An 11,378-nucleotide genomic window follows, 5' to 3' on the forward strand; every position below is an offset into this window, starting at 1 on the left:
AAAACAAAAGTAACAATGTCAAGTGAATATTTCTGCAGTTTGCCGAATGCTGAGAAAAAGGAAGTGCTGTGGGGTCTGGTGAAAACCATCTATACAGGAAGTATAAAATAATATGTTAGGAGTTCAATGTAACTTCAAACAGTTAACGTTACAAATTCAAACCAACATCTATGTAACACTAGTAAGTAAAGTGACAATGTGACAAATCAGTGGTGACATTAGCTAAGTTACTTTAAACTAGTTAACTCAGTGATGGTAACAACGAGCATTAATGATTATTATTATATAGTAATAGTTATTACCATGTATAATTGCTGTACAACTCTTCACTCCAATGGTGTGCATGCCAACAAACCACATTGCGCTATATCTAGTACCACTAACACAACGGAATTGGGTCGAGCTCCGAACTAGGGACTGGGAGCGAAGATAGGCTACTCCGAAAATCTGTCACCTTGTCACCTTGCATAATCAGCAAACATGGGTACCCGAGAGAAAATTGCTCAAGACCGTTACCGAATGACTCTTCTGAGCTCTAGTATTTTTAAACGACCATGCAGCACTTTATTTCACTAAAGCTAAACTTTTGTAATTGGTCCCTGCTGCTCGCTTGGTGGAAGTGTATTGGAGGAGCAATAGTCAAAAGTTTAATTTGATTGAAACAAGTGTTGTTTTTGGTGTATTGGATATATGCCGAATTGAAGAATGGTTCACACGGACTCGTAAGAGATTCGAAGTGATATTCTATTCAATATGCACTTTTGCTGATAGGCAAGAACATGTTAAAATGCCAGATTTTTTCATCATGTTTGGCGAATCCTTCTCTCCACATAACGGGAGAGCGGCACGACTCAAGCCTACGCTCGAATCAACAGGCGAGGGACGGCTGCGACCTACAAATAACATAAGTGACACTGCCAGCTGGCCTCTCTGTTATGAATCCTACTAACCGTTAGCGTTAACATGGTACGACACGGAGATAACCCCCATAGCATCTGATGTGCTGTAGCCAGGGCGACGACGTGCGGAGTAGCCTTTTGTATCACGGGGAGGAACGGAGAGGCTCGGGGACATCAACGCTAGCTTAGTGAAATGAACTGGGGGGTACGGTACACGTCACGACAACCATGCAAAAATAAACGAAATGTCGTTAGACAACAAGCGAGTGGTTTGGACATGGAGCTAGCTAGCCTCGGTGCTGTGCAGAATAGCAGTGTTTATGAGCGGCGGTTGGTTGGTAGGTTCAGTGGGGGGAAGGGGGATGGATGCTGGAGGAGCCAGGCTTGGGCGGCCTGGCGGCGGCTTCAGCCCTCGCTGGCTGACCGCTAAACAAAACCTAGTTTATTTGGCTGTATTACCGTTAAACCCGACCCGCTTCTTCCCCACTAAAACACCGTGGACTGACTTACTTACCGGACGGGTTGACCGCGGCGGGAGTTGCCATGTTTCCTCCTCCACGAAAAAAAACAACAACAAAACGGCAGCAGCGATGGAGATGACGCACAATACGGCTCGAGAGAGAGAGAGAGCCCCGCGCGAGAGACCGTGGTGTACGGCGGCGGGGGGAAGGCTGGCACGCGAGGCTGCTCTGCGCGAGGTCCAACCACCTCACATCCGCTTACACCGAGTGGAAGTAATCCCACTTAAAACCCACAATAAAAGAAGTGTGTTTTCTGCACTGAAAGTGACACAAGTTTTGCTTATTTAATGAGGAAATCCCTCCCCAGACCAGATTGAAAATGCAAGATGTCTGAATGGTAGCACCGCGAGATTTTAGGGCTACTTGAATTAATTAATACGTCTGACTGGTGCACAGACGTGCAGTGATGAATGTAATGTTATGATTAATCAATGGTTATCATTGGTGGTAGCACTTGGCCACACACACATATTTATGTATATATATACATAATAGATGTGTGTGTGTGTGTGTGTGTGTGTGTGTGTGTGTGTGTGTGTGTGTGTGTGTGTGTGTGTGTGTGTGTGTGTGTGTGTGTGTGTGTGTTTGTATGTGTATACATATATGTATATGTGTGTGTGTATATATATGTATATATAAATATATGTGCGTGTGTGTATATGTGTACCGTATATATATGTGTATTTATATATGGTTAGCACTGTTGCCTCACAGCAAGAAGGTCCCGGGTTCGAACCCCGGTCCGTCCCAGGTCCTTTCTGTGTGGAGTCTGCATGTTCTCCCCGTGTCCGTGTGGGTTTTCTCCGGGTGCTCCGGTTTCCTCCCACCATCAAAGACATGTATGTGAGGGTTAATACTCCTGTCAGTGCCCCTGACCACGGCAATGGCAAAAATAACTGGAGTTGGTCCCCGGGCCCTGCACTGTGGCTGCACACTGCTCCTAGTTCTAGGAAGGTTCCTAGTAGAGGATGGGTCAAATGCAGAGGATGAATTTCCCCATGGGGATAAATAAAGGATAACTTAACTTAACTTAACTTCACGTTTGTTCCTTTCTCTGAGCTGCCTCTTAGTCCTGGTCTGAGTCCTTCTCTGAGCTGCCTCTTAGTCCTGGTCTGAGTCTTTCTCTGAGCTGCCTGTTCCTGGTCTGAGTCTTTCATCTTATCTTGTTTGTCCTATAGCAGCCTGGTCAGCAGACTGATAAGTTCAGCCATTTTGAACCTATATTTATCTCTCATAAATACCTGCATTTCTTGGACCCACAGACAATATTGGCTCGAGAGAGTCAGCTGTCGGTTGAAACAGTGAGCTCCTTCACATTTTGCTGCTACTAACGAGTCCAAATGGGGTTTGTCAACATACGCTCCACAGAGGAGTTAAAGGTACTGTAACCTACTATGTGTACGAATCAGAAATTCCTCCTCGTTAACTGACTGCAGTTACCCTAATGGCCACCGGTGTCAGTAATGAGAAGGAATTTCTGATTCTTACACATACCGGTAGTACCTTACTATTACGCATAGTTTCACTAATCAGGAAATCATATAAGTATTTTTCTCTGCAGCACAGACTGCTGTGGGGTCAAAGTGCATTATTGGTGGCAATTTGTGAAGTTTGGTGAGTGGAAATGGTTCTGCACTTATCATTTAAAAAGTTTCAAGGCCGTGCGTCCGGGTAGTGCAGCGGTACATTAGCCTACCAACATGAGGGTTGAGGGTTTTGCTTATGCCTGGGTACACCGGTATCCATCTCTGCATGACACCTCCTCCTTCTTGCCGGTTGATGATTGGTCGCCTCACTAGTAAGTGCTGGGATACAGCCAACCAGGCAAAGGAACCTCTTCCTCAGGAGTAGGCCGTGGGTTGTTCGCGCCATTCCTTAGTGGTCCAACAACCAACCGGACAAAAAAAGAAAAAGAGGGGGACATCATCAGGGTCACACCTAGACACACAGACACGATGGGGTGACCACTCCCCTTGGCCACGCCAGGGGGAAACCTGGCTCGCCGGGAGATCCCCTTGTGGAGTGTGGTCTGACATCACAGTCCAGCACACCTCATAACGGAGTTTGTCCCCCAACAGTTGTTCCCACTGTTACAGGGGACGGATGTGTTGGTAGGGGCTGACTTCGGCACCGTGGTGGTCTTCGGCAGTTAGGACAGACGTGGAATGTGGGGGCTACTGGGTGCCCGGGGCACCTATGCGCCTTCCCTTCCCTATGGCTTGTCCCCCTTCTCTAGAAGGGTGAGGATGTGAATGGAGTAGCTGGAGTTAGGAAACCACAACATTCAGAAACCACGCCCAAAACGGGGGGAAACAAAAAAACTCCCCCCCAATTTTGGCGTTCTCCTATGTCGCGTGCATGGTCGCGTGTTGCACACAAACATCATATATACGGAAGATGAACACTCCAACTTACTTCATTGACAGCTAGATCCACATTTTTCTTCTCGCCAATTCTCAATGGCCTCCTTGCTTTGCTCGGGAGTACAAAAAAACTTTAATTGGCAATTTTTTTAGACATTTGTAGTCTGTGCAGCCCACCACACAACAGCTTTTAGCTATGTTTAATTCAAGGAAAATGACGCTGGTGTATGGAACTGGAACTGGAATTTCATGCAGTGTCTCCATGGTGCCCAGTTGTATGCGTCTCCACTCTTCAATGTGGGCCACCTTTGTTTTTGGGAAAGCCCTGATAGGCGCTGTTGAGTCCGTCGCTCTACTCTTCTTCGGGGTGTTGTCAGTCAAGTTGTCAGCCAGTTGAGTAATTGTGCGCCGCAGAACTGCCGCCAGCCTCCCAATTATAGTAGTCAGATAGATAGAAGTACAAGAACCCACACGCAAACACACACACCCACACACACACACACACACACACACACACACACACGCACACACACACACGCAAACACACACCTATAGCTCATCTTATCTTTTTGTCACAGGGATTGATGTGACAAACATACTTTTTGTTAGAGGTTATTAGCCACATTTGGCAACTATTAAAGCAGACAAACCTAGCAGACACACTCACTGCATTTCTTCGTATGCACGCACACACACACACACACACACACACACACACACACACACACGCACACACACACAGTCACATAGCCTACTGTAGATTGTAGCAGTGCCGTGCTGTGTTTGTGGGGCTCAGTATGCAGAGAGAGGGGATGCAGCAGCAGTCGCCAGTGACTCTCTATCTCTCTCTCTCTCTCTCTCTCCATCCATCCCCCCCCCCCATTCTCCCATCTGTCCTCCTTCTCTTCTACCTCTCCTTTCAACTTCCCACCCTCCCTCAATTCCTCTCATATAGTACCTCCTCCCACTGCCCCTCTCTCCCTCTCTCTCTCTCTTCATCTCTCTCTTTCTCTCTCTCTCTCTCCCTCTCTCTCCCTCTCTCTCTCTCTCCCTCTCTCTCTCTCTCTCTCTCTCTCTCACACAGCGCTTCCTCAGTGCGTACCAGGAGTCGTCCTATACCTTCAGCAGCAGCGCAGGATGTGAGGGGAGCAGGTAAGAATCCCATTCTTTCTTCCTCTCTATACCTCTTCTCTCTCTCTCTCTCTCTCTCTCTCTCTCTCTCTCTCTCTCTCTCTCTCTCTCTCTCTCTCTCTCTCTCTCTCTCTCTCTCTCTCTCTCTCTCTCTCTGTGTCTGGCTCTCTGTCTGGCCACGGCACCACAGCAACAGTTAGCCGTGATGCAGGGTGTGGTGAATGATGGACATGCTGTCACCGAGGCTTTTGAAAGTGTGTGGATTCTCCAGTAGAAATGGGCAGGGGTAATAGAGAGGGTTTGACAAAGTGTGTTTCGATGATATCGGGGTTTGTGCGGTTGAAGATTGTGCACTCAACGATATAGCAAAATAACTGCATGAACTCTGTAATTGTGGGTGCTTGGATGCAATCTCCATTTTCTGAGTTAAGTGACATCAAATGGCTCCTTAGTGCCTGTTAGTGTGATTGGATCAACCGATTGCTTCTCTTCTGGGAGGAAAGCAGGGCGGTATCCTGTGCTATTGATTTCTCTGATTTGCTCTGACCTCAAATCATAGTTTTTGGGCAGTAGAGTATGGTGTAGTGAGTGTGAGTGTGAGTTCAAATCTATATTTTGGGCAAACATCCTAGCCCGGTGAAGTGCCCTTGAGCAAACCGGCGAATCCCCTCCCAGTTCAATTGGACCTGTCCTGCAGCTGTGCCTGACCTTTGACCTCCCTGTGCAAGAGAAAACACTGTTTCCCATCATATTGCACAGCGGAGCCGTGCAATAGAATATGACAGATTTCTAATCGAGTGCAGAGCAGAGTCGAATTTGAATTGGAAGATGACAGAAGCAGCAGCGGCGGTGACAGTGGCAGTCCGTTCTGAATGGGAGCGTTGGAACAGTTTCATCATTGCAGTGTTTGCACTTTAGATTTCCTCCCCGTGCAGCCGTTACGTATATCTTTTTAGACTACTGCGTTGTTATCTGCTTCATTTAAAAACCTGCATTCTTCTCCCCTTCAGGAAACTTGCTGGCTTTTCACAGCAGAGTTAGAAAGGTGGAGCCGGGAGCCAGAAGGCATGGTTTGGTATGATTGATTTTGAGTAGGTCAGTATTGTTCTCTCTATTCCTGTAGACAATGAATAACTAGGAGGGCACTTGGAGAGCGAAGACATCCCGCCAAGGCCAGTCGCTTGTTCGTGAGGCTTGTTCGTGAGCCGGATCCAAAATTCAATGGGTTCTGGGGGCGTCTGTGTAGTGTAGTGGAGGTCAAAGCACTCGCCTACCATCCCAGGCTGTTATATCTCCGGGAGCGATACTTGCGGCTTGGTCAGCAGACGTTCCTACAGACACAATCGGCCGTGTCTGTGGGTGGGAAGTCATGTGGTATGAGTCCTGGTTTGCTCCAGTAGTGCTTCCTCTGGTCGGTCGGGGCGCCCTGTTTGGGGTGGGATGGGGGGGGGGGGACTGGGCGGAATAGCGTGATCCTCCCATGCGCTACATCCTGCCAGTGAAACTCCTCGCTGTCGGGTGAAAAGAAGTGGCTGGTGGTGACTGCACATGTATCAGAGGAAGGTGAGGTGGCTCCTCAGAGGGGGGTGGAGCAATGTCCAGGACAGCCGGAAGGGGGAGGGGGGGGGGGGGGGGGTTGTTTCGTGTCAGGATTTAAAAAAAAGTTTTTTCCATAATCCTGTTGACAAACAAAGAAAAACAAACAAACAAACAAACACACAAACAAACGTGCCAAAGAGCAGGGTGATCATGACCCCACACCAAAGTTAGGAGAGTTAGGAGATAGAGACACTGTGTGTGGAGCACGTCATCATTCAGAAACCACGCCCAAAACAAGGGGAAACAAAAACTCCCCCTCTCCCCGCAATCTTGACGTTCTCCTATGTCACGTGTTGCACACAAAGATCATATATAGATGAACACTCCAACTTACTCAGAGCTGAGGAAGACACTTGGAAGTGACTGCATCCTCTCAGAGCTGAAGAAGACACTTGGAAGTGACTGCATCCTCTGAGAGCTGAAGAAGACACTTGGAAGTGACTGGATCCTCTCAGAGCTGAAGAAGACACTTGGAAGTGACTACGTCCAGCTCAGAGCTGAATAAGACACTTGGAAGTGACTGCATCTTCTCAGAGCTGAGGAAGACACTTGGAAGTGACTGGATCCTCTCAGAGCTGAAGAAGACACTTGGAAGTGACTGTATCCTCTCAGAGCTGAAGAAGACACTTGGAAGTGACTGTATGCTCTCAGAGCTGAGGAAGACACTTGGAAGTGACTACGTCCAGCTCAGAGCTGAAGAAGACACTTGGAAGTGACTGGATCCTCTCAGAGCTGAAGAAGACACTTGGAAGTGACTGCATCCTCTGAGAGCTGAAGAAGACACTTGGAAGTGACTGCATCCTCTCAGAGCTGAAGAAGACACTTGGAAGTGACTGCATCCTCTGAGAGCTGAAGAAGACACTTGGAAGTGACTGCATCCTCTCAGAGCTGAAGAAGACACTTGGAAGTGACTGTATCCTCTGAGAGCTGAAGAAGACACTTGGAAGTGACTGCATCCTCTCAGAGCTGAAGAAGACACTTGGAAGTGACTGCATCCTCTGAGAGCTGAAGAAGACACTTGGAAGTGACTGCATCCTCTCAGAGCTGAAGAAGACACTTGGAAGTGACTGCATCCTCTCAGAGCTGAAGAAGACACTTGGAAGTGACTGCATCCTCTGAGAGCTGAAGAAGACACTTGGAAGTGACTGCATCCTCTCAGAGCTGAGGAAGATGCTTGGAAGTGACTGGATCCTCTCAGAGCTGAAGAAGACACTTGGAAGTGACTGGATCCTCTCAGAGCTGAGGAAGACACTTGGAAGTGACTGCATCCTCTCAGAGCTGAGGAAGATGCTTGGAAGTGACTGTATCCTCTCAGAGCTGAAGAAGACACTTGGAAGTGACTGCATCCTCTGAGAGCTGAAGAAGACACTTGGAAGTGACTGCATCCTCTCAGAACTGAGGAAGATGCTTGGAAGTGACTGGATCCTCTCAGAGCTGAAGAAGACACTTGGAAGTGACTGGATCCTCTCAGAGCTGAGGAAGACACTTGGAAGTGACTGCATCCTCTCAGAGCTGAAGAAGACACTTGGAAGTGACTGCATCCTCTCAGAGCTGAGGAAGATGCTTGGAAGTGACTGCATCCGTAGATGTTGCCGTGTGTTTACTCAGAGATTTGATAGAATGGATCCTTCTTTTGCCTCCTTTTGATGAATTGCGTTGCTGATATGTCAGGCCGATGTTGGCCTTTTTATTAAATATTGTATATCTGCCAGTCATGCTGTCCAGCTCGGATGTGATGGAGGCTCCTCAGCGACCACAGCTACAGAAAAACTCTAGAATGTTTTCGTGCGGAGAGTTTTTTTGTGGTGAAAAGACTGAATACTGTATTCGTTGGCATACAAATATAAAATACAACGAAATCTCAAGGTTCAGTATTCTGGCCTTCAAAATCCCTTATTGGTCCAACCCCGAATCTCTATTTGTCTGTCTGTGGAATCGGTCTACTGTGGCTTACTATGGTCTACTGCGTATTGCTCAAAGAGCAGCTTGACAGCTCACACAGCAATATTGACAGTTCAACTTCACAAATGCAAATCCGCCCCCATCGTCTGAAGATTCAGACGATTGTGGTCGTGCACCGATGCATTTGTATCCTGCGACTCTCGCACCGTGTAGCAACTTATCTGAAAAGCCCAGGCAGGCCGGCTACGGTCGGACGGGCAGCGATGGAACATTTTGATTGACCGGACACAGCAGAGCTCTCTCTCCATCTGCCTGATAAGAGGGCCTGCTGTCTGCACACACAGAGAGGAGGAGAAGGAGAAGACACGATGAAGCAGTCTGAGAAACTTATCAAGGGTCCATTAAGCCTTAACACAGAGTTCCTGTGTAGTGGAATGTTTCTTATTCAATTACCTTACTCACGTAGACACACACACGCACGCACACACACACACACGCACGCACGCACGCGCGCGCACGCACACACACACACACACACACACACACACACTGTACGCAGCCTGTATCTGCGCACAACATTGTATCATATCTGACAACCTTGCAAAAATATTCAGCCTTACTATTTACTGTTTAACAGTGTGTAGTATATTTGCGCATGCTTGTGTGTGTGTGTGTGTGTGTGTGTGTGTGTGTGTGTGCGTGTGTGTGTGTGTGTGTGTCTGTGTGAGCGTGTGTGTGTGAGCAAGCGTGTGTGTCTGTCTGTCTGTCTGTCTGTCTGTGTGTGTGTGTGTGTGTGTGTGTGTGTGTGTGTGTGTGTGTGTGCGTGCGTGTGTGTGTGTGCGTCTGTGTGTGTGTGTCTTTGTGTGAGCGCGTGTTGTAAGTTAAATATGATTTCACGGAGTAGCTCACGCATCGAAATGAAGTCAGATTGCTATAATTGCCAGGGGCAAAGCTGAGGTTTCAGTCTTCCATTTGAAATGCTGTACCTCGTCACAGTCAGAAGATCTGCTATAAATTATGGAAACAATAAAATTCTTAATAACTTGGTTGAGGCGGCTGGCGCAGAGCCTGACGAGCCTTCTACACTAAAAGAACTCTGCTAAAAATGAATTTAGTATTCACCATCTATCATTATGTCACTGGGGGAAAAAAACTTCACTTAAAAGGTTCACTTTAATCCTGCATGAGCGCAGCTGGTAGTCACCCACTAACTGAGTGCTTGTAGCCGTACCGCAGAGTGGAATGCAGTTGTGGCAGTAAACACACTCCTCTGGTCCTGGAGACATATTACACTGTTCTACTTATGAATTGACTCACTGAGTCACTGTGTAGCATGCTGCTGGCAGAGACTGAGAGACATGAGACTCTTGGATTTGAATTAGACTCTCCAGGCTTAGACCAATATACCAGGTTGATCTAAAACTCAGTTCTGGTCCAGTCAGCCTCATCCATCTTTGGATATGATTGATTCCATAATTTGTAGAATTGATCAATACTAAACTGGTTGTCTATGGGAAGGCCTTAAAGGGGGACTTCAAGTAACTTTTCACCTCGCATGGACCGAGAGCTCCCCATTCCATTAGCAGAACTTCCTGGTCCAAATTATGTCATAATGATGAAGAAATGATGTCATAAATGATGAAAAAATTATTGCATAATGATGAAAAAGCATTGGGAACCACTGAATGCCAAATCGCCTTGTGTTTGGTGATTGGCATAAATATTTCTAGTTTTCAGGGGAGAGTTTTAGTGTCCCATCCATGATGATTTAAATGTTGTTTCAGAGAGACTTTTCCAGCGTGACAAGAGTTAAAACTCCACGGGGGAAATCATTTGAGGACTGGTCAAATTAAAGCTATTGATAATCAGCAGAAAATATTGCCCATGACAGCCTTAACCCAGCGTGGCTTAATATCTGCTGTTTGTTCAGACTGGCCTGATTTCTGGCCTGTACAAAAAATAAAGGCAGGGAAAAGATTGAAAATTATTTTATTTTTTATTTTTTGCTGAAAGTGAAATGTTTTATGGTCACTCACGATTCTCTGGAAGACTGGTTGGTTTGGTTCAAGCCTTAGAACTCGTTATAGAAGGATTTTTTCAAAATGTCTATGGAGAAAATGAATGGGGAATTCACTTCTGCTCTATTGAGATGTGATGTCCCGCTGGGAGGAGACTGAGAGTGGAGAAGACCGCTGGCAATGTCTCTCCCTCGGGATCAATGACCTATTTAGACATGATTAGCAATGTCAGTATATTGGTGTGATGAGCACTGCTTGATAGCATCGCCGTAAATCTGATCTGACGTCAGCTTACAGTATACAGCCCGATAAGGAGAGCATCGCAGTAAATCTGATCTGACGTCAGCTTACAGTACACAGCCCGGTAAGGAGAGCATCGCCGTAAATCTGATCTGACGTCAGCTTACAGTACACAGTCCGGTTTACTCCGTCCAGGGTTTTACCGCTCAGTCTTATCCACATACGGCTTCAGGGAAATGTCCACAACAGATATGGAATCAATATTTCAGTGTCATCACAAGGGTCAGTAGTAGTTGTGTGCACCCGCACATCCTACACAAGAACATGTGAAGATACAACACATTCAACTTGGTGGAAAATATATACAGTATATACTTTTTTCTTTCTTTTTTTTTATATACAGATGATGACGAGATTGCTACCTGGCCAAGTCGTCTAGTATGAAATCATCGGCGAACCTAGTCTGACTCACTGGAAGCAGGCTGCGGGTATAAGCTCTGCCATTGGCTCGGACCATTTCAGTCGGAGTGGAGGGGAAATCCACACATAACATTTCACTCGGACCAAAACGTAAAAAATGCGGGTTTAAAGAAAATGTTTTTTCGATGTTGTTTTGTTAAGTTTTGGTCCGAGTGAAATGTTCTATGGTCTCTCCCGATTCTAAATATAGCCGAACCGTTTGGTTTGACCAAGTAAAACTATTTT

General features: G+C 46.7%; 1 protein-coding gene across 1 annotated transcript in view; it reads right to left on the bottom strand.

Moving 5' to 3' along the window:
* The window catches only part of arnt2 (aryl-hydrocarbon receptor nuclear translocator 2), a 92,286-nt gene extending 90,638 nt beyond the window's left edge, over positions 1–1,648 (bottom strand). The window contains exon 1 of the mRNA XM_083662201.1: positions 1,414–1,648. Within this exon, the coding sequence (XP_083518327.1) occupies positions 1,414–1,444 (31 nt within the window). The 5' untranslated portion in view covers positions 1,445–1,648. The remainder of the gene's footprint in view (positions 1–1,413) is intronic.
* Between the last annotated feature and the right edge of the window lie 9,730 nt (positions 1,649–11,378).

The sequence above is a fragment of the Poromitra crassiceps genome, assembly GCF_964638095.1.
Source record: "Poromitra crassiceps genome assembly, chromosome: 28".
Taxonomy (NCBI): domain Eukaryota; kingdom Metazoa; phylum Chordata; class Actinopteri; order Beryciformes; family Melamphaidae; genus Poromitra; species Poromitra crassiceps.